Consider the following 24,311-nt stretch of genomic DNA (forward strand, 5'->3'; position numbering starts at 1 on the left):
TGGAGGGGGAAGGCAGAGCATTTGGGTTTAAGTGACTTGCCCAAGGTCACACAGCTAGTAAATGTTAAGTGTCTGAGTCCACATTTGAACTCAGGTCCTCCTGACTCCAGGACTGGTGCTCTATTTACTGTGCCACCTAGCCGTCCCTGTTACATTCTTTAAGAATGTGTTCAAATGGAATACTCTAGAGAACTTTTGGTTCTAGATCATATTACCTGAATGACAGCATTTTTAAAACCTAACATTTCAGTTTACATGTGCTTGTTTCTGGCCCTTTTTAAGCTTGATCTAAAACATAAAGTCATCAATATGGTTTTAAATTTATCTGTGTATTATAGAGAAATTATTCTCCCAATCGTTTAGGTAGAAAGTCTTAGAAGAATTAGCACATATCAGAACAAAATAACTAGAGAAAAATGGAGATAGAAATGAATAGTTTGTTAATCACGTCAGGTCACAATTTGTTGCTTTAATCACCCTTACCTTTAAAGGGAGTAACTTTCGGGTTTTATACCTCATTGTACTTGTTGGCTGATTAATAAATACTATTTCTTTGTCTCTCATCTAAAAATCTTAAAAACATTTGATGATACTGATTTATGTTCAATGAAAATAATGACTAAAACTCTTTCTAAAAGAGATCTGATAAAGGTTGCCTGGATTCAGTTTGGAGTTAAAGATTTAAGACTTTAAATGAAAATTCTTGATACTTTAGTTTTGAAGTCTCTACAAGTTAACTAGTTAATTGTTTCTTGATATATATTATGCACAGATGCTGAATGTATATAGTATTATACACAAAAGTCTCCAGTTCCCAGAATTCTAAATTCATAATTATTTCAGTTTCAGATTTTTGTGCTTCTTATGTGGCTATATAAAATATATTTCTAAACTTTATTGCAATACATATAAGAGACTTTTTGGTGATAGAATGTTATTTTTTTAGCTTTCCTTGTAAGCATAGACCATTGTTATTATTATACATTGGCGTCTTGCTATAATATGAGGAGGGAGGGGCGGAGCCAGGATTGAGGAGTAAAAGCAGGAACTTGTGAGAGCCCCAACCACCTCCAATACCTGTAAAAAAAAAAAAAGTCTAAACAAATTTTAGAGGTACAAAACCCACAGGATGACAAAGTGAAATACACTTCCAGCTGAAATCAGCCTGGCAAGCCAAAAGGAAGGGTCTATCATACTGGGCTGGGAGCGGAGCATAGTCCCACATGAGCTGTGCGCTGGAGCAGACCTCAGGTGACTAAATCACTGATAGCTGTGGCAGTTTCCAGACTTAACCCATAAGTACCAGAGAGCAATATAGGAATCTCTTTGCTGGCACTGAGGCAAGATTCTCTTCCTTTTGCCCTGCTTGGATCTGGGTTGCACTCTTGAGTGACAGTCCTGGGGTGAGGAGGAGCGCTGGTGTGGCAGAGCTTATAAAGCTGGCTGTAGAGAGGGAATCCTCTTCACAGTTCTAAGGCAGGTACCTCGAAGTACCTCTGACAACAGCTGTACAAAACCCCAGAAATTTGGAAAACAGCACTCTCCACTCTGGAAGCAGAGTTCTATCATGGCAGAGAGCTCAAAAGTCAAGCAATTGGCTGAAAAGGTGAGCAAACAGAGCAAGAGAAATAAGATTATAAAATTGTCCTTAGGTGACAACAAAGATTAAAACATAGAACCAGAAGAAACAAAGTCAAAATTCATGCATCGAGTGTCCAAGAAAAATATTAATTGGTCACAGGCCATAGAGGAGTTCAAGAAGGATTTTGAAAACCAAGTAAGAGGGGCGGCCAGGTAGCACAGCGAGTAAGAGCACCAGTTCCAGTGTTGAGGAGACCTGGAGATTGAATCCCGGGCTCAGACACTTAGCACCCACCCAGAAACACCCGGCCGTGTAACCTTGAGCAAGTTACTTAATCCCAATTGCTTAGGGGCGGCCAGGTGGCTCAGCGAGTAAGAGCACCAGCTCCAGTGTCGGGATGACCTGGATCAAATCTGGGCTCAGATACTCAGTACCACACCCAGAAATAACTGGCCATGTAACCTTGAGCAAGTTACTTAACCCTGATTGCTTTAAAAAAAAAAAAAAGAAAATCAAGTAAGAGAAGTAGAGGAAAAATTGGGAAGAGAAATGAGAGTGATGCAAGAAAATCATGAAAAATGAGTCAACAACTTGCTAAAGGAGACCCCAAAAACCACTGAAGAAAATAACATCTTAAAAAATAGACTAACTCAAATGGCAAAAGAGGTCCAAAAAGCCAGTGAGAAGAATGCCTTAAATAGCGGAATTGGCCAGATGGAAAAGGAAGTCCAAAAGTTCACTGAAGAAAATAATTCCTTCAGAATTAGAATGGAGCAAATGGAAGCTAATGACTTTATGAGAAATCAAGATATTATAAAACAGATCTAAAAGAATGAAAAAATTGAAGACAATGTAAAATAGCTCATTGGAAAAACCACTGACCTGGAAACTAGATTCAGGAGAGATAATTTAAAAATTATTGGACTACTTGAAAACCATGATCAAAAAAAGTACCTAGACGTATCTTTCAAGAAATTATCAAGGAAAACTACCCTGATATTCTAGAACCAGAGGGCAAAATAGAAATTGAAAGAATCTACCAATCACCTGTTGAAAAAGATCCCCAAAAGAAAACTCCTAGGAATGTTATAGCCAAATTTGAGAGATCCCAGGTCATGGAGAAAATATTGCAAGCCATCAGGAAGAAACAATTTGAGTATTGTGGAAACACAATAAGGATAACACAAGATCTAGCAGTTTCTACATTAAGGGATTAAAGAGCTTGAAATATGATATTCCAGAGGTCAAAGGAGCTAGGATTAAAACCAAGAATCACCTACCCAGCAAAACTAAGTACTTCAGGGGAAAATATGGGTATTCAATGAAATAGAGGACTTTCAAGCATTCTTGATTAAAAGACCAGAACTGGACAGAAAATTTGACTTTCAAATACAAAAATTAAGAGAAGCATGAAAAGGTAAAAAGGAAAGAGAAGTCATATGTAACTTATTGAAAGTTAAACTGTTTACACTCCTATATGGAAAGACTCATGAGACTTTTTTCAGTATGAGGATAGTTGAAGGGAGATAGATAGAGATATATGTGTGTGTACATGTATACATAGAGGGCACGGGATGAGTTGAATATGAATGCTATCTGAAAAATAAAGTTAAGAAGTGAGAGAAGAATATATTGGGAGGAAAAGAGGGAGAGAGCATAGGGTAAATTATCTCATATAAAAGAGGCAAGAGAAAGCTGTTTAATGGAGGAGAATAGCAGGGAGTTGAAAGGGAATGAGTCGACCTTACACTCATTGGATTTGGCTTAAAGAAGGAATAACATACACACTCAATTGGGTATCATACCCTACAGGAAAATAGGGGAGCAGGGTATAAGAGGGAGGGCAGATTGGGGAGTGGGTAGTCAGAATCAAACACTTTTGAAAAGGGAAAAAGTCAAAGGAGAAAATAGAATTAATTGGGGGGTGAGATAGGATGGAGGGAAATACAGTTAGTCTTTCACAATATGACTACTATGGAAATATTTTGCATAACTACACATGTATAAGCTATATTGAATTGTTTGTCTTTTTTAGTGGGGATGGGCTAGGAGGGAAGAGGGGAGAGAATCTGGAACTCAGTTTTAAAAATAAATGTTAAAAAATTATTCCTACATACAGCTGGGAAATAAACAGGCAATGGGGCATAGAAATCCATCTTGCCCTACAAGAAAGTAAGGGAAAGAGTTACGGGAAGGAGAGGATGAGGGGGATGTAGGAGAGGAAAGACTGGGGGAAGGGGTAATCAGTATGCTTGCCATCTTGGGTTGAGTGGTAGGGAAGAGATGGGGAGAAAATTTGAAACTCAAAATCTTGTGGAAATGAATGTTGAAAACAAAAATAAAGAAATAAATAACATATAAGACTTGTCAGCTTTTCAGAATTAGAATGAGAGCCCCTAATGCATGAGTGGTCCCAAGGCAAATTTTCTCTGTACCTGTATACTTTTTTAAAAGAGTTAAAATTTTAGAACTAGGTGTGCAGTTCAGTAGAGTACAAGGGAATCTTCTGTTTCTCCATGAACAATATTTTCAATTTTCTTTCTCAATATAACATAGTATAACTTTATGTATGTTTTATCTTTAACTTGAAAGTCTATGTAAAGGTTCCATAGTTAAGTAATGTAGATACAGTATGCTCTTTTCGTGCATTCAAATGCAAAGACTTTTTCCTTAAAAGAAGTTTACATAAATTACCTAATATATTGGCAGCTAGGTGGAACTGTGGATAGAGTGCCAAGTCTGGAGTCAGGAAGTGAGTCTCATCTTCCTGAGTTCAAATATGTCTTCCAATACTTACTAACTGTGTGACTCTGGGCAAGTCACTTACCCTTGTTTGCCTCAATTTCCTCATCTGTAAAATGAGCTGGAAAAGGAAATGGCAAACCTCTCCAGTATCTTTGTCAAGAAGACCCCAAATGGGGTTGTACACAAATGACACAATTGAACAAACCTAGGAATCCTTAGCAAATATCAACTTTACTGTTTTTTTACCTTAAATGTTTTCCACGTTTATTTTTTGCTTTTCATATGTGATATTTGAATTTTTATTTCGCTATTGTATCATTACTACATGGCCGTATAACTTTCTGTAGTTCTAAAGGAACTTAAGTAGTCAGATAAAATTCACATTAAATGTTGTAGTTTTATACTCTAAAACCTGTGGTTTTCATGAGTAGAAAACTGACATTTATTTTTATGCTTTCATAATAGAGTCAGTAAAAAATGAAAAAATATTTCATTAAAATATTTTTCTAACATTAAAATAGTCAATATTCTAGAAGCATATGTGCTGCAATATATAATGGCCCCATGGTACTAATTATCATTCTCATTATTAATCTACCTAGTTCAACACATTCAGTTATGAAGTAGTTGTACAGTTTTAACTGAATTTCCTGGCTTTTGTTGTATTCCTATAACATTATTTTAATGTGATCAACTTTGTGGAGTAAAGAACACTGGTTATCTAGCTTGTTAACAAATCTCACTCATTCAATAAATAAAGATTTTCTCAAGTAAGTACCACATTGGTCTGAATATAGGTCATATTTGTTCCATAGACTAGCTTATCTAAAACTCAAGTGAGGCATTTAATCAGTGTTATTTTATATAATGTACCTTTTTTTTCCCCAAAAAGTTTGCCTTTTAAGAAGATGGCCTATAGTTAGACCAATAGTATAATATGATCTTATTCTAGAGTGATAACCAGGGTCTAAATATGCTTGGTTTTCAATTTTATTTTGAAATGTTTTTTAGAAAAGGTTGGCATGATACTGAATTAATATGATTTGTGTTACAGGAGATTATCTGGCACAATAGATGTAATTGGTCAAACTATTACTATCAGCCGAGTAGAAGGGAGACGGCGTGCAAATGAAAATAGCAACATCCAGGTTGAGTATTTTCAGATTTAATACTTCTTTTTCTAATCAACAGATTATTTCTCATTGTGAGAAAGATGTATTTTACATCTGTTAGGTTCAAGGGAGTGTGTTAGATATAAGAAGACATAAGATGTGGCCCCAGTCATTAAAATGATGCAAACCTGTTCACTTTTTAAAATATTTTAAAACATTTTTTTAATTCATTTTGAATTTAAATACCAAACAACCACCAAAAACTAAACCATTTCCATATACACAGCACAGCAGAAAAAGAAGATTCAATATGAAAATCATAAATCTCCATTTCACACTGTTTTATTTTTTAAACTATGTAAGAAATACTTTATTTTCAAAGCTACCCTTTATGTGCTTCCTTCTGAATTTTCTCTTGTTTTCTGCTCTGCACTTTTTATTTTTTCCCTCCTAACCCCACCTTAGAGAAGACTACCATTACCCATGTCTGTGTGTGTGTGTGTGTATATGTGTTTGTGTTTGTGTTTGTAAAACCATACTATACATAACTTTTGTTTATCAGTTCTTTCCCTGATGGTGAGTACTATCTTCTTTCATATGTCCTTTGTAGTTGATTTGAGTATTTAAAATACTCAAAACAACTTCATTCATACTTCCTTCACATAGTATTGTTGTTACTGTATACAACATTCTCTTGGTTCTGCTCATTTTACTCTTCATTATTTCATGGAAGTCATTCCATGTTTTTCTGAAATCAGCTTTCTCATAATTTCTTAGAGTACAGGAGTATTCCATCAGATTTGTATACCACAACTTGTTCAGCCATTCCTCAATTGATGGACATCCCTTCAAATTTTCAGTTTTTTGTCACCACAAAGAGAGCTGCTATAAATATTTTAGAACATATAAGTTCTTTTCCTTTTTCCCTGACCACCTTGGGAAACAGACTTAATAGTGGTATGGCTGGGTCAAAGGTTTTACATATTTTTATAACTCTTTGGTCATGATTCCAGATTATTCTCCAAAATGGTCAGATCAGTTCACAGTTCCACCAACAGTGTATTAGTGTCTCAATTTTTCCATATCCCGGAGTCTAGCATTTGTCATTTTCTACTTCTATCATTTTGACCAATCTGATAGGTATGAGATGGTATCTCAAAATTGCTTTTATTTGCATTTTTCCAATCATATCCTTTGACCATTTATCAATTTATAAGACTTATAGTTGGTTTTATTTATATGGTACTTTTAAAATTTAATGTAATCACAATTATCCATTTTATACCTCACAATGCTCTTTATCTTTTGTTTAGTAATAAATTTTTCTCTCATCCTTAACTCTGATATGATCCATATTCTTCTAATTTTCTTAGGTTTCCCTTTTTAAGAGTGGGGAACCTTCAGTCTTGAGGCCACATATGGCCCTCTAGGTCCTCAAGTGTGGCCTTTTGACTGAATACATGAAGACCTAAGAGAGTCACATGTAGCCTCAAGGTCACAGATTCCCCACTCCTGATAGATCATGTATCCACTTTGACCTTATCTTGGTACCTCCTGACTTTTTATTATCAATTGTTGGGAGTTTTAAGTATCTGCAGAGGTTTTTTTTGTTGTTTTTTAACCAAGACCCTGGTATTATTGAGCAGATTTGAATGCTCTAAAGAGTCTAGTAGTATTCTAATACCAGCAAATAAATTATGGTTCTGTAATAACATAGAGTACTAGTTATTAATTTTCACAAAGATATGTTTGCACGTGTGTACATGTGGTTACTGAGAATTTACATAGAGCTCTTAAGATTTTCAAAGAGCTTTACAGATACCTCATTTTATTCTCATAGCAACTCTAGGAGATAGGTGCTATTATTACCCCCATTTTATAAATGAGGAGACTGAGCCAGACAGGTTAAGTGACTTGCCCAAGGTCATACTGCTAATAAGTGCCTGAGGTGGTATTTGAGTTTATGTCTTCTTGATTCCAGATCCAGCTCTTTATCTACAGCATCACCTAGCTGCCCTGATCATGAAAATACAACAAAGTACTTTGGAGAGACTAAGACTAAGAATTCTGTTAGAAATTCAGAGATACTGATCTGCTTTGGTTAAATAGTTTTCCTGATGTAAAAGAGTGTTGATTGTATAGTAATCTTTTCAGCTACATTGAGAGTAATATCATTTGGTGTTAATATGCAGTATGTATCCATATCTTAACTTTTAAAAAGAAATCGTACAGGTACAGAGGGTAGAGCACTGACCCTGGAGACAGAAAAACCTGAGTTCAAATACAACCTCAGTCATTGTTGTGAATTGTCCTTCATTTCCTGAGGAGGACTATGACATCAGAAAGACGGTGCCATGACTTACAAGTGAATTCGAGGTCACCAGCCTCGCTTTCTTCTCTCCATCTGGGTCCAGTGGCCAAATATAGATAGATCAGGACAACCAGAGGTGGCCCAGGATGCAGTGGGAGACTTAACTTTTTAAGCTAAGGTCTTTTCTGGGTTCTCATTTTTCTAAAACCCATTCAGTGATTAAGGCTTTTTAAAAAGTGAGCTAAGGCTGATACACAGTGAATGTACTGTGTACAAAGGTAAAGCCATATTGTGAGATGATCTGCTATGAATGACCTGGCTATTCTCAGAAATCAAACGATCTAAGACAACTCTGAAGGACTTACAATGAAAAATTCTATCCATCCCCAGAGAAAGAACTGATGGTGTCTGAATACAGATTGAAGCATACATTTATTTTTACTTTATTTTTCTTTAAGGTTTTTTTGGTCTGTTTTCTTTTACAATATGACTGTTAGGGAAATGTTTTGCATGACTACACATGTATAACCTATATTGAATTGCTTAACCTTCTCAGAGGTGGGGTGGGAGAATTTGGAACTCAGAGTTTAAAAAACTACTGTTAAAAATTGTTTTTACATGTAACTGGGGGAATATAAAATACTAAATTAAAAAAAGGAAAATTTTCTTTTTAAGCGAGCCAAAGGATGGTCCCTTTAATAAAAGAATATTAGGGAGGGGGAGACCTTTGGGATTGTTTCTGGTCCAAAGAGAAACAGTTACTATTTACAGTCTTGAGCTACCAGGGCCCAAAAAAGTAAACATTAAGTGGTGCTTGGGCTATTATGTGTGACTCTGGCAAGTCACTTAACCCCAGTTGCCTCCTTGCCCCACACACACAAAAGAAAAGGAAGTAAAGAAATCATATAAAAATAATGACAATATTTGAAAAGATTGTCAAATCCTCTTACCAGCCATGTGTATCTCTGTCATTTTTTATATGTGTCGTACTGGGGAAAGGACACTAGCTCTTTGGTGTAGAACATGTTCCTTGAGGACAGGAATTTGTATTTTTATCCCAAGTGCTTTAATAAATACATTCTCACTAATTTGCACATTCATTTGGAGTCAGAAGTCTCATTCTTGACTCTGATTTTGTCTCTGGGACTTTAGACACATTTTACTTCATACCTTAGCACCTCAGTTTCTTTATTTGTAAGATGAGAAAGTTGGTCAGATTAGTGGCAAACTCAAATAGAAGCACATCCCTGTAGGTAAATTAACACTATTTTGTATCTTATTTTTACTTACTTTGTTTAAACATTTCCCAATTATATTTTAATCTGGTTCTGTGGACTAGGGATTTGTGTGGGCTACTCAGCAAGTTTGATAGTGCTAGCCTAGATGATCTTTGAATGCGTATCTGAGGCAAGTGAACTTGTCCCTTTTTAAAAAAAACTTAAAAACATTAAGGTAAATTATTATAACAGTTTAATATAAGTGTGTTACTGGGAATACAGCTTGGAATGAGTGACCCTGTGACTTCTACTAATTGGACTTAGTGACTGTGCCATAGAGGGAACAGTGGAGAGAGTGCTGGGCCTAGAGTCAGGAGAACCTGCATTCAAATCTAGCCTTAGACTGTATTTGCTAGCTGTGTAATCATGGGCAAGTCCTTTAACTCTGCCTTTGTCAGTTTCCTCAACTGATGGAGTAAAATGAAAATAATAAAACGCATACTTTGCAGGATTGTACTGACAAACAAGAAAATATTTGTAGAGCTCTTCATACAGTGCATGGCACATAGTAGCTGCTATAGAAATGCTTATTCCTTTCTCCTGCTACCCTTCAGGAAAGACTTATTAAGTACCTCCTCTACTCCAGGAACTATATTGCACATTCACAGAGAAAATAGTTCGTGCCTTCCAGGAGTTTGCATTCTGCTGGACAGCTTGCATTTTACTGGGATATTGAATATCGTCCAATGTAGAATGATCTCCTGTCTCCCAGTTATAACCTATACTTTTCCTGGAACAACTCTGTTCAGTAAACGTATTATGAGCATACAATTGGTGCCTACCACCATTAGTACTTTTGTGGTGCTGACATATTACATGGACTTTTCCTTCTAAGTTTGTAATTTCTTATAAATACTTGCTGACTTTTTTTTTAAAGCAGAATAGAACCTAATAATAAAGGGTGAGTGTGTGTGTATTTTAATAGTGAATCAATGATTAAAAAAGGAATTTTAACCTTAATATTTTAAACTTAGTTCCAAAACTTATCCCTTATCTCAGTTGTATGCAGTATGTAGTCTTTTTTCCATTCCTTTCTAGAATAAATAAAACTTTAATTACAGTTAATCTTTAGAAAATATAAATCAAATAGATATGTACAAATATTCTTAATTTCTGTAGGTTCTTTCGGAACGATCTGCTGCTGAAGTAGACAACAATTTTAGCAAACCACCTCCATTTTTCCCTCCAGGAGCTCCTCCTACTCATCTCCCACCACCTCCATTTCTTCCTCCTCCTCCAACTGTCAGCACTGCTCCACCTCTGATTCCCCCCCCAGGTAAGTAGTACATATAACTTATTTGAAAAGAAAAGCAGTATGAAAGTGCTTCTTCTCTTTATTTCTTCCAGGGAGAATATAAAATGTGCCATTATTTCAGTAGTGATTTTGGTAATGGCACAACATGTGATGCATGTGAAATTGATTTTAAAAAGACCTAAATCTTTTATCTATATTCATATACATATGCCTATATGTATATGTGTATTATATTTGTGTAATATTTAAATTTATGTAAGTGTATATATATTATACATGCATATTTTGGGAGGTTTGAGCACTTACTTTTGATTTAGTCAGTTTAGGAGAGCCCCATGATGTAGAAACTCCTTACAGAGATTTATATTGGCAACTCAGCTATCATCTATGCTGTTAAAGAGTTGCTTGGGTCATTAGAAGTTGAGTGACTTGGTCACACAGCCAGCATATGTAAATAGCTGAGCTTGAATTTAGAACTTCCTGACTTCAGGTCCAACTTTCCCTTTGTTGTATCATACTGTTCTTCATATATACGTATGCACAAAGTTTCATGTTGTTTCAGCACAACAACATTATATGGTATAATAAAAGGGAAAATGATGTAATTAGAAAATATAGCTGTAATTATAATTTAAGTTCAGCTGTGATTCTCCCCAAATAGATTTAATCCTTTATATATAAATGTTTATGTAACAAACAAGATATACTGTTAAAGTTTTTTTAAAAATCTTTTCAGGACACATTTTTATAATGTGAGTGAGAGACAAAAGATGATTATATTTTTATAGAAGCTCTGTAAAAACATCAGAGTTTGTTCTTTTGTGCTACTTACTCATTTACTTTGTGGGGCTTCTCCTATACTCTACTAAACTCTTACCCAGTTTTTAAAAATAGGACAGCAGAAAGATGTTCTATTTTTTTAATGGGTTCAAGTCCATTCTTGATTTATAGCAGTGGACATCAAGAATAACACAGATCATTGAAGTACACAAATAATTGAGCACCTCTATTTGCACTACCAGTACACTCCTCAATAAACTTATGATTAAAGCTACTAACAAGTAACAAGATTGGTGGATTAAAAGTTTTACTTCCTTTCTTAACCCTCTTTTTCATTGTAAGGGAGGTGGTAATTCTTATGTAATTGTATGCTGCACTTCATATTATTAAAGTGATGCTGTTAATATCTGCTGAAAGTGTTGGGTTTTTTTCCAGTACTATAAAATTGAGTGAACTCCCATTTATTTCCCCTTGTACCTTTGTAAGACAACTAGCTAGGATCCTAAAATTCAGTATATAGAAATAACTCATAAATAGCTGTTCCACCTTTCCATAATACTGCAACTCTGCTGGATGACACCAGGTTTTTTTGTTTTGTTTTTAATGGGGAATTTAAAGAAACTCTGGTGGGCTTAGAAGTGTAGAGAGAAACAGCTATAAAAAAGCAGGATCATTTTAGGAGGTTGACCATGGTGGCACAGCTGAACTGTTTATGGTATAACTGTTGCTTCAGAATATGTTCTCCTCAGTGTTTAAACTATTGTTTCACTCATCCTTTCACCAATTAAAGTACCTTTGGAGTCAGCAAGTATCTTTCTTAAATGTACATATACCTCTGAGAAGATTAAATGTAACCATCTAATCATCCTTTAAATTAGTTGAGATTGCTCTCTTTGAAATGCCCAGAAAAAAGCAATTGCACTGAAAAATAGGGATTTTGATTGGGGAGGGAGGAAGAGGTAAGTCACTTTGGACAGTAAAGCAGACTTGAGTGGGATGCCAAAATAGAGGACCAAAGGCCTGGGAAACAACAAGCACAAGGAGGTGAAAGGATGCCAGAAATGAACTTTAGTTTTGCCTTATGTGAGTTGAATGTGTAGAAAATGGTCTCTCTCTTAACTAGCATTTATAATACTGTTTATAAGGGAAAATAAAACTTCTTCCAAACCAGCTACCTTAAGGGGAACTTTTGGAACATTTTGGAGACTACCTACATAGGGATTGTTAACCCATAACTTTGACCTCTTGAGAATACTAAAAATTGGTGAAATGACAAAAGAATGACACATATAATTTATAAATTGCTTTATTAGCCTCTAGTCCTATTACTTTAGCTTTATAACTTTTAACTAATTAACTTTAAAGGTAACTTTAAAAAAATTTTTAGAAGAATTAGGAGTAAGGATGATGGGTATATTTATTAAGCCCTTGTATGGTAAACGAGCTTTATTTATTTATCTATTTTTTTTTAAAGCAATTAGGGTTAAGTAACTTGGTCAAGGTTACATGGCCAGTTTGTGTGTGTGGGGGGGGCGGGGGTGAAGTATCTGAGGCCGGAACTGATCCCAGGTCTCCCATCTCTGGGGCCGGCTCTCTTACTCACTGCACCACCTGGCCACCCCAACGAGCTTTATTTAAAATGCCTAAATTATATTTGAGAATAAAAGCACAGTATTTAAACAGCATTGGCACTCCTGCCATAGGCTGCACATTAGCCCACATTGTTTTTCTTCACTTTTGGTTGTTTGTAAGAGAGGGTGGTGTGGTACACCCTACTTCTGGAAAGAGAAGTGCTCATCCTGTGGTTGTACAATGCTAATGGGCTCTATAAGGTGGAGAATGGTGTTATTTGGCAAAAGCAGAAATGTCTTAAATAATTGTGTTCATTGCCTCCAGATGTCTGCTAGAGCCAGCTCCTATCTAGTTAGTACAAATACGATGCCACCTCACAGAAGTCAGCTAATCCTGTTCCTCACTGTATTGTCAACTATCAGTTATATCTTTTTAGATTTTTAAAAAAAATTATAGTCCTGAAAGCTCCCTAACTGCCATCACCTTTTGTACACTCAGTATTTATCAAGATATTGTAAAGTAGTTTTAGTGCCACTCTATGCTTTACTGATACAACTGCAAAAATATTTGAGTATAAATATGTAATATAGAGAAATTTGTATAATACAGTTTAAAAGTAAGTATTAATAATTTTAGATTATCTGAAAAACTAGATTTTATTGGTTAGCATAAGTAATTGAGAGTTGACTATGTGTTTTTATAGTTTATCTAAATATCTGTAGTACAGTTATGTGACTCAAGTAAAATTTTTGACACTTCATCAAAGAAGCCATATGTCTACTATATCTTTTGGGGTCTGTTATAGAGGGCAGCAGCATGTTACTGTGGAAAATGAACAGAATTTGGAATCAATCACATCCTAGCTCTGCCTCACTCCTATTTTTGTGACTTTGGGCAAGTTATTTAACCTCTCTGGGCCTCAGGTTCTTCCTATTTAAAATGAAGTGGACTAGATAATTTTAAACATCTCTTTCAATTCTAAATCTATATTCCTAATAGTCTTTCAGAAATTAGACCTGTAGAGCTGCAGGCTTCAGTTGAAATATTAAGACACTATGCCATATCTCTTTGAAAAATTAGAGGTTTTCTGCATTCTTTCCATTTATCTAATGCAAAAGCAAGGAGAAAGGTAATGCAAAGCATTGTTAAAGGATTAGTTTTATATTCCAGTTTTGCTTTTGTGGTCATTAGAACTAGAATACATGTATCAGGCAATTTTTAATGAAACTAAAACAATGTATATCATAAAACATTGCTCTTAAAAAAAAAATAAACCAGTAATTTATGGTTTGTGACTATTCTTTCCCAGAGATCTACACATAGAAGAAATTGCTTCTTAATGGCTCAATACCTTGATATTTAACATTGCTTCTGGTTTTTTCTTTGTATTCCCTCCAAGTTACCTTTATTCCCCTTGGCCAATAATACCCAGCATCCATATATATTTCTCAGACCAACAATCATAACAGTGTGGTCTGAGAAGAGAGGAGGAAGGAAAAAGGAGGAATTGTCAAGGGAAGTGAGCAAAGACGGGAAATATGGAAGTAAAGGAAGCAAGAATAAATGGGACCCACAGCCCTAGCCCAAATCCAGTGTGTCAAGATCAGAGTAACCATATGATAGTTTTGACACTGAAGTTGATGGCATGGCTATCAAATTGTTTCATAATTCTTCCATAGAAAATCATGTGATTTAGTTGGCCAACATTGTGTTAGAATAAAATTATAAGTTAAACCTTAACCATAATGTTTGCAGAAAGGCTTATTTTTATTAAATAGAACTCCTCTTTTGTTTTGTCTCTTGAAAAAAAATTTTGAAATATTATTAGTGTGTTCTCCCTTAAGTAAAGTATAATGAACGGAATTAAAATTTTTTTTGAGGATCTTACAGTGCCTTGCATTCATCATTTTGAACATTCTAACTTATTGCGTAGTTGTATAGCTATAGAAAGTTAGGTTAAATATTTGTTGTCCCCAAGTTACACACTCTAGAAGTTGGTTTTGAATGAGTCCCTTAGCAGCTTTCTGTTTTGTTTTGTGATTCACTTCTTAGGAGTAGAGTATGGAGGGAGAAGAAAAATATGGTTATTTGAAAGAATAAATTGTGAGACAGTTAAGGTTTTAAAGTTTGAAGTAAAAATGTTTCATGTCATGGTAAATAAAATTGTTTCTACCTTAGAATGTTTCTTTCAAATAATACTAAATTATATAATATGTAGAAAGTACGGGAATTGTAATCAGGGCAAGGGCAAAAGGAAAATACTCAAACTCTGGGTAGTTTGGACTTTTTCCCTCTAAGGAAGGGATCTAGTTGTTGGGGCTTGGTGTTTTTGACCAAACCATTTTTATCTCTGTGCCAGCTATGTTATGTATAAAATTCATCTTTTGTGTTCATGAAATTAATATTTTAAAAAGACTAAGCTATTTATAGTAGTTACTTTATCTTGATAGTTAAAATGTAGTCTAGGAAAGAAGAGGAAGCTGGCCAGATTAAACCATTACCAAGTTTACTGATCTTTAGGAAGGTTTGTATAACTGACCTGGTAAGACCACAGTAGCAACTACTATATTTGTAGTGGTGCTATTTCCTGAAAGAAATAATCTGATCAAAACTACTATTTAAGATATTGTAATTTGGTGAAAATGTTTTGCATTTGTGATATTCATAAAATTTACCTCTTGAAACATATGCCCATATAGACCTATATGCAAAATATGTTTTCAAGAAACTGCATGTTCATTTTAGTCTTTTGTTTAATAGACTGGCTTATGACATGCTCTTGTACAGAAAGAATAACATCCTATACTTCTAATAAATCTCAAAGTAACATTGAGGACTGGGGTTTTGGCACCTTCTAATTGTGTTACTGCAAGCTCTTCAAAGCCATTAGTAAAATTGAATTGGGCATCCATGTTGCTTTCAATAGAGGAGACAAACATACTGTTCATACCTCATATTAATTGGTACTATTTAACAGAAAAAAACTTAAGTATTTAATATATAAAACATCTTTTAGAACCTCTTTTAAAATGGATACTGCTTTGAAGTTTTCTTTTTATTTAAATTTTTTTGTGCCTTCCTAGGCACAATAACAAAAAAGTAATATCTGTTTTCCATGAGACTTTATTTCATTACTTATAGAATGCTATATTTGTTATCTGTTGTAATTGGCAGTGGAAAATGATGATTTTTTAAAACAGTTATGGTTTCATTAGTTTAGAATTCTTCAGGTGTTGGTTTTGGGTACTTCAGAATTTTTCTGTCAGATTTCTCTCTTTTTCAACTAGTCACAGGAAATTCATTTCCCAGGGCCATAGATGCCTTTATTTCAGCAATTTAATTCTTTTGTCTTCATCATTGACCCTATTATATAATATGGTTACATGAAAGAGATATCTTAAAGAGAGATCTGTAGAAATATAATGGTAGCTAGAATTCAAGAAAGGATTTTTGATTACTTTATTCCTAAGCTAATTTTAGAAAAATAATTATAGAATTTAGAGTCATTAATATGTGAGAATCTATAGACGTCCCCTTTAATATAAAATAATTCTATCATTATTTGGGTGACTACATAAGAAAAGAATTTAAAAGATAGCTATCAGTGCTGATTGCAAAAGCAGACATCGAATTGTCTTATTTTTAAAATTATACTGTACTGTCTTAAACTTTTTATTGATTACATTGAGTTTTCTTCCTGCTTTTTAAAAATGAAGTAAGAAAACTGAAATATTAATAGCTTATTTCTTGGATTATAAAGCAGTACCCTTTGTATTCTTTTCTTTTAGATCTTTCTCAAACATAGATGTGTGGTAGATGTGGTTTGTGTGTGATGTTTGAAAAGCACCACATTATAAGCAGTTCTACTGGAAAGTGATTTTTTTAGTTCAGTTAAAAAATATTCATTATGATATGCACAAGTATAATTCAAATTACTAGTCGTTATTTTCAATAATGTTATCTGTAAACCCTTGTATTTCTGGGCTTGATAGCTATAAGGTCTTTTTGAGAACAGTGAAACTTTGACCCTTTCCTTCTTAATGTATGAATAGGCTTGATTGCCAGTCCTCATAATAGTACCATTGAGTTTCAGAAGTTGAGGGTATTGATGAGTAAGGAAAATACAAGTGACTTACCACCTTTAAAATGTTACTAAACATAAGAGGTGTATCTTTTAGATTCACTCAGAAGTTGTGGTTCATTTTGACCTACAATAAGGATATATATTGGGATTGAGAAGATGATTCATTAACATTTATTAAGCTTTCATTGTGTAAAGGACACTTTTCATTTGGGGGAGAATTAAAAAAGAAATTATCACTCTTGCCCCTTAAAAAGAACCTTTTGGGGCGGCCAGGTGGCTCAAGTGAGTAAGAGCACCGGCTCCAGTGTCGGGATGACCTGGGGATCAAATCTGGGCTCAGATACTTAGCACCACACCCAGAAATAACTGGCTGTGTAACCTTGAGCAAGTTACTTAACCCTGATTGCTTTAAAAAAAAAAAAAAAAAGAACCTTTATTCTTCTACCCCAGCTTCTGGACTGTATATGATGTCAATGCATATACTCCTAGTCCTACTGTCTGACTTTTGTTATACAATTTCAGTATCTGTTACTTAAGAAACAGTGATGCCATCAATGTGGATATTTACTAAACATTTCATGAGTTTCTGTGACCAAAAGAAAATTTAAAATCACCAGCTAGTCAGTGTTCTGTTAGTGATAACTCTCTTAATTTGCCTATTTTCACTCTCAGATAACCAGCATAGTCTCCAACCCATACCAAGAGACTTTATAGCTTTGAAGGACTCTCAGGAATTTTTTATTTGTTAGCATAGCCTTCGGAAATGTACTTTTATACCATGTTGAAGTATCAGAGTAGGATTACCTTGTAAGATGCTTGACTACAATTTTAGTGATATGAATTTCCTAAGTTCAGTGATATAAATTACCAGACTTAAATTTTTCATTCTCTGTATTTTATTATAATAATGCTAATTAGATACTGATACCTCTCAGCATAATAGTGGAATTTTACTGTGCTTATATATACATTATCAGCTTAATAAAATACCTACATATGTATAGGAATCTTTTCCTTACTTCAGAGTCTCTAACTAGCAGTGCTGAGCCACAAAAGAAGCGTAGAATTTGTTGTGTTCTTAGTCTTAGAAACTATGTTTTGAAAATTTTCAAGGTCAGTATAAATGAATAAATTTTTTTCCTTTCTCATTTAAGAATTTAAGGACACACACAGAAAATTGATTGCCACTTGCCTAATATGTAAAAGGGTTTCTAAAGGAACAAGATACCCTAGTTAGTAGTCAGTAAACATTTATTTGTTAAGTGCCTACTATGTGCCAGATGTTGGACTGCTCGGGGCATACAAATGAGAAAAGAGATAAGACAGAGTTAGTCTATCCTAACTATAGACAGAGTATGTCCCTTGTTTATTCAACTCTTCTTTTGGGTAATAAAACCTAAAGAATCAAGATGATGATTTCTCAGATTAAGCCAGGACTTCCTTTTTCTTACTATGCCAGAATTTTACATGGCAGTCATGACAGCTTTTAGTGTTTTCCATTGCAGTGTTTATATGTTTTATAGCTTAAATATTATTGATTTATTGTACATATATATTTTTCTTATGTACCACTTGAAAAGTACAATTATGCTTGGGTTTCAGGAATTTTTACCAGGAGAAAATGCTTATTTTTAAATGGAGATTGGGAAATATATTTGATAGATTGAAAGCCATATAATGCCTTTCGGACATAATGCAATATCTGACATTTTTTCCATCCCTTTCTGCTAGTTCCTTAATAGAAGTTTGTTGAGAAATTGGGTTTGTATAAATTAACTGATTATAACCTTGACAGAGGTACTGCCTGTTACAAACATTGAGCAAAATATTACCTCATAATATTTTTACTTCTAAAGGAAGATGCTCAAGACCAGTTTTTCACTTAGAAGGCTCTATCATGAAAAGAATTGTAGTGAGGTAGGAAAGGCCTGGATTCTACCATGAACCAGTATCACCTAGAGCAAGTCCCTTTTCCTCTTCGATCTGTGTTTCCTCCTCTGTGTGAAAGTGAGAGAATTGGAAAAGATGATCTTTAAGGTCTATTTCAGTTTACTGCAATAGGCTGATGTAGGGGGTCTCTTGAGTTATGAGGGCAGCAAGTGCATATCCAGAAATCTTAAAGAATAGGAAAAGATCAAGAAATAATAAATAATCCAGTTTAACTGGAGAATAAAATATGCAAAAAATAGTAGTAAGGTTTTGAAGGTAACTCAAATCCAGATTTGTAAAGAGTCTTTGAATGGCAATCTAAGGAGTTTTAGTGTCCCTAGTTGTGTTCAAAAATATATCTCATTAGATCCTTTCCAGGTGATTCTTGCTATCATTCCTCTGAAAATGGATATTTTATTATTTATAAGCAAATAGCTGATTATAACTTTGACTCCATTCTTAATTTTTTTTTTTTTTATTTAAGCAGTCGGGGTTAAGTAACTTGCTCAAGGTTACACGGCCAGTTATTTCTGGGTGTGATGCTGAGTATCTGAGCCCGGATTTGATCCAGGTGATCCCGACACTGGAGCCGGTGCTCTTACTCGCTGAGCCACCTGGTCGCCCCTAAGCAATTGGGGTTAAGTAACTTGCTCAAGGTTACACGGCCAGGTGTTTCTGGGTGGGTGATAAGTGTCTGAGCCCGGGATTCGATCTCCAGGTCATTCCAACAGTGGAGCTGGTGCTCTTACTCGCTGTGCTACCTGGCTGCCCCTCTTAATATATTTTATTAGGTGTGTTATATCATAATTTTTTTCCTGCTAGTTTCCTGTGTTACTAAGCAGGTTACCATACCTGTTAACCATTTATTAATCATCTGCTGGGTGATAGATGATTTATTAATCATCTGCTAGGCACCAGGAATACAGAGACAAAAATGAAACCATCCCTGCCCTCAAGGAACTTACATTCTTTGGGAGAGATATGATATGTACACATTTATACAAAATAAATACAAGATAGTGGGAGAGGAGAGACTGAGCTAGTAAAACTCTGGTAACCAGGAACAGTTGGAGAATGTCTTATAACTTGTAGTGTTTGAACTGAGTTTTGAAGAAATTAGGAATTCTAAGAGTACGGTTGAGTAGAACACATTGCAGTCATGGAGTCTAGGCAAAGGAATAGGTTGAAAGATAAGAGTGTCATCTATGAGGAATAGCAATAATGCAAGTTTGGTTGGTTTGAAGGGTACACAAAGTGAAGAAATGTATAATAAAACTTGAAAAGGTAAAAGATTGGAAAGTGCTTGCTTAGCAATTTTCTTTATATGAAATTACTCATATAAATCAAATTGTTGCCTGCTGTTACAATAAAATTGGTTGACGGATGTATTTTGTGATAACCATATACTTGTGTAACTATGCATTTCTGATTTGGAGAACAGAAAGGAAGACATTCACATAGAACAGAGAGTGTGTGTTGGGAGGTTAGGGGGGCAGTGGGGTATGTTGGAGTGATTTGAAATAAGCCCAGAAAGGCTATTTCCAGATTATAGCAGGCTTTAAATGCTAAACTCACATTTTGTTTTTTTATCCTGAGGCTATTGAACTCTGCTGAAGGTTCTTAAGCAGTGGGATGGTTAGATTTGTGTTTTAGGAATACTTTCTGGTGAATGAATGAAAATATATTGAAGAGAGGGAAGCCTGGAAGATAGAAGTCCATACTTAGGAGGGGATTGGAATAATCCATGTAAGAAGTGATCTCCTGAATTAGGGTAGTGACTGAGTGCGTATAAAAAGGGAACAGATGCAAAACAGATTTTGTAAGTGGAATCAACAAGTTGTAGCAACTGATTAAAGTGACCCCAAGTTTATAAGAGAGAAATTTGGAGGAGTGTGATTAAGGAGAAGCACAATCAGTTCTATTTTGAGTGTGTTAAATTTGGAGTTCTTATTCTTTGAACATCAGTTGAAAATGCCCACCAGGCAAGTAATGAATTAGAAGTGGAACTTGGGAGAACTGGGCTTGGAGCTATATCTAGAAGTCATTTGTAAAGAAGGATAATTGTACATTGATGCAATAGGAATTGCTGAAACCTTAGGAAAGGGAGTAAGTATATAGTCAGATCTGCTCTTTAGAAATACCTCTTTGACAACTGTGTGGAATATTAATTGAAGAGGTGAAAGATTTAAGTGGAACCTGTTTGGAGAATAGGGTCTTACAAGGTTTTACAGGTAAAGGTAATGAGGTGAACTAAGGTCGTTGTGACCCTATAGTAGAGAAAAGGGGTTGAATGCGAGATGTTGAATAGAATCAACATGACTTGGCAACTTTGTATTAGATGTAAGAGGTGAGGAAGACAACCCAGAAGTTTTGAGGCTGTATAACTAAAAAGATGGCCTTAACAGAAATAGGGAAAATTGATAAGGAAGATGGTTTGGAGGGAAAGATAGAAGTTTGAAATACCTATAAGATAACAATAGGTAGTTGGTGATATTAATTGATGTAAGGACCAAGCTTAGGACAGAAGTAGTGTGGAAATCTAGATTGGGGAAAAAAAATTTTAGAGAGACTCAAACCATGGGAAATGATGAGCTCTTTGTGAAAGGTTTACATATTAGAAGAGGATGTGGAAAATGACTCAACAAAAAAACTAGTTTTCCATTTGAGAAAAACTTAAGGAAGAGAATGTTTGGGAATGGGGTGACAAAAAGGATGAGAACTAGGAAGAGACCATCAGATTTAGTCATTAAAAGTTTGTCAGTAACCTTGGAAAGAGAACAGGTTTTTAAATGAGTAGAGGTTTGCAAGAGGTTGAGAAATGAGTTTGGGGAAAAGAAGTATAGACAAGTGTAGGTCTATTTTTGTTTGTTGTGAATGGGAGAAGTATATTATAGCGTGAGGGGATGGTACTTCCAAGTGAAGGCTTTTTTTTAGAAGTTCAAGGGACCTGGAAATGTTTGTAGAGGACAAGAAAGGAGCCAGTAGGTAAATAGGGAGACATTATCTATTGGAGAGAGATGGGAGAGATAAATGAGCTCTATGTGGAAGACATATAAGACATTATAGAATCAAAGAAAAATGGGGTGGGGCTTGCCCTGGCAAAAAGGACCAGCTTTTAGCCTAGAGTAAAGGTGATTCGGAGAATGTTGGGAGATTTTGAGGTATACAGTAGAAGAGGGAATTCAGAGGATGACATCCTCTTTTCTCAGTTCAAGCCCATCACTGGGTTGGTATTTCTAGAAACTTAAAGAAAGAATGCTTGAGATAGCCATTTTGGAGAATGCACTAGAAAACTAATTAGTGAAGAATAGAAAGATTTCAGTGCAACAGTGAGTGCTCAGTTTTGATGAACACATTTTAGTAGACCAGTCCACAGGGTTTGATTTCCTCAGTTGTCTGCACACACAAAGGTGGCAAAGAGCTTAAGAGTAAAAGATCCTGTAGTCAAGATTGTTTATGGTGGGGAGTGAGGCCAGAGTAATGGCTAGTATGATGACCTGGGAGCTATGGTTAGGTAAAGGAGTGTCCTGCACAGGGTAGCATAGTTAAGAGTGATGGTGAGAACAAATATATCATCCTTTATAGTCTTCAAATATAGTGTAAGAATAGGACTAGGTTGGAAAGCTAGACTATGAGCTTAGTGCATCAATTCCTTTGGGGTGGGACAGGGAGGGTGTCACTATATGACCTGGAACTGCTAGATAAATGCTGTTAGGATCTGGATATGTTGACAATTCTCTTTAAATTTATTTAGTCTATTCTTTACACTATAGACATGCAGTATATCACTAGGCCCTCATTGAAAACCTTTCCAGCTTGGTATGACCTGCCAGAACCTTTTGTTCTGTCTGCATAACTTTTGAGAACATAGGGTCAGTTACATGCCATGATGAGGCAATTGAGTAGTATCATAGAAGTTAGAGATGGAAGGGAATTTTTGGATCCTTCCATTTCAATCTCTTGCAAAGATAAGGAAACCCAGGTCCAGATGGAGTGACCTCCCCAAAGTTACAAAGGAAGTATAATGCAGAGTCAGAACTCATGTTGAGAGTTTCTTACTTTAAGGCCAGCATGCTTCCTGTGATTTTACGCAGAATTTTAGTGGTGGAAAATTAGATGGCAGTCAATGACTGAACAAAATATAATATGCCCTACCTTTCCTTACTATTTATTTTGGTCTCCATGGGAGTCTATTTCTGAGGTACTCATTGTTTTTGCTATATTTCAATTTAGTGATGTGGAAAACTGCAAAAGAAGTCATAGATGAATGGGAATTGACATTAACAAATGTGGGTGTGTCCAGCAGAATTTATTTAGTACTAATAATTTCAAAAACTATATACAAGCTATACTTTAGAATTTTTAGAATTTCTCTTTGTGTTTGCATTTTCAGGATCTTTTAAATGCGTGGGTGGGGCAGGTGCTGTGATAATATTGGGGGTCCGTTTTTGGTTTAAGATACTTTTAAAAATTTACTATGGTTACTTGTACATCTGAAATTTTTTAAAGAAAGTATAAACAGATGTTTTCAACTGAAAGAGTATTAGAAAGTGTTCATAATTCATACTTCAGGCAATTTATGGATTGATATTTTTTAATTAGAAAAAATTGCATCATTCCTTTAGGATCTAGGAAATGTTAACATTTTTGTTAAGTAGTCTTTTTAACTAAATTTTTAATGATTCAAAAGTTGTTTTCGTTTTCTTTTTTATCTTATCTTTTTCTCTAAGATGAAACAGTTGTTTGTGGCATTCCATGTTAACTTTTTTTTACTTTTGTCTTAAATATTTAGTTCATTTTGAATGCTTAGTAAATGTAAATAAACAATTTCATCATTAGTGTTTTCAGAACACTTAGTTGACATAAATTGGTAATGTTTTCTTTAGAGATATGCTTTTGTCCTAAAACCAGTATACTATCTTAGGCTAAAAGTGTTGTTATTGAAACACTGCTCTCCTCAGAGTTTACAAATTATGTACAAATGTGAGTCAGGAATATACCAGGATATTATTCACTGAAATTTATAGTAATAAATTGGACAACTTTTTCTTCAGATGCTCTGGGTTATTTGTGTTTATAGAGCCTCTCCCCATCAACAAAATGTTGTATTTTCATTCCCTTTTCCATTAACTATAATAAAATGTTTTACTGAATACTTGTTGAGTATCCCAAACTATACTGAAGTTTGTGAAAATGAGTGCTAGATCTCATCTTCAAAGTTGTATTTTGCACCACATTAAGGCTATTAGAAAGAGACCGTTATCTTATTAAGGTGTCAAAATGTATCAATGGAGCTGTTGTGGAAATATGTGAAGGGTCTACTTGGGACCTTATATTTTAGTTGGGCTAATTTCATGGGGTTTGATATATGTATGCACGAGTGTGCTTTTTAAATGATTGCTAAATCTTCATTTGCAGTTTTAACAAATGGGGGAAACTGTAATATCAAGTTGTTAGATTGGGTTTCATCAGGAAAGTTGGACGTTATTCTCTTGTATTGTTACTTTTACACAAGATGGAATGATAAAAAAAAAAGCATGGCTCATGATTCTTTTAAGTGAATGAAGCCAGGAAAATGAGAGGCCAAGGGTTTTTATTTCAAAGTTTGTTTTGGTGATGGCATTAAATACGTACCAGGTAATGAAATCCAATTACTATATTAAA

The 24,311-nt window shown here is 34.8% G+C and overlaps 1 protein-coding gene across 10 annotated transcripts in view; it reads left to right on the forward strand.

The window, feature by feature from the left end:
• The window catches only part of FIP1L1 (factor interacting with PAPOLA and CPSF1), a 99,322-nt gene that overhangs the window by 34,619 nt on the left and 40,392 nt on the right, over positions 1 to 24,311 (forward strand). For all 10 annotated transcript variants that reach the window (XM_069105232.1, XM_069105234.1, XM_069105233.1 and 7 more), the window contains 2 exons: positions 5,382 to 5,475; positions 10,147 to 10,303. In XM_069105232.1, coding sequence (XP_068961333.1) covers positions 5,382 to 5,475; positions 10,147 to 10,303 — 251 coding nt within the window. The remainder of the gene's footprint in view (positions 1 to 5,381; positions 5,476 to 10,146; positions 10,304 to 24,311) is intronic.

The sequence above is a fragment of the Petaurus breviceps genome, unplaced genomic scaffold (genome assembly GCF_028583685.1).
Source record: "Petaurus breviceps papuanus isolate PSGF00001 unplaced genomic scaffold, PetGlider_PUasm1.0 76, whole genome shotgun sequence".
Taxonomy (NCBI): Eukaryota; Metazoa; Chordata; class Mammalia; order Diprotodontia; family Petauridae; genus Petaurus; species Petaurus breviceps.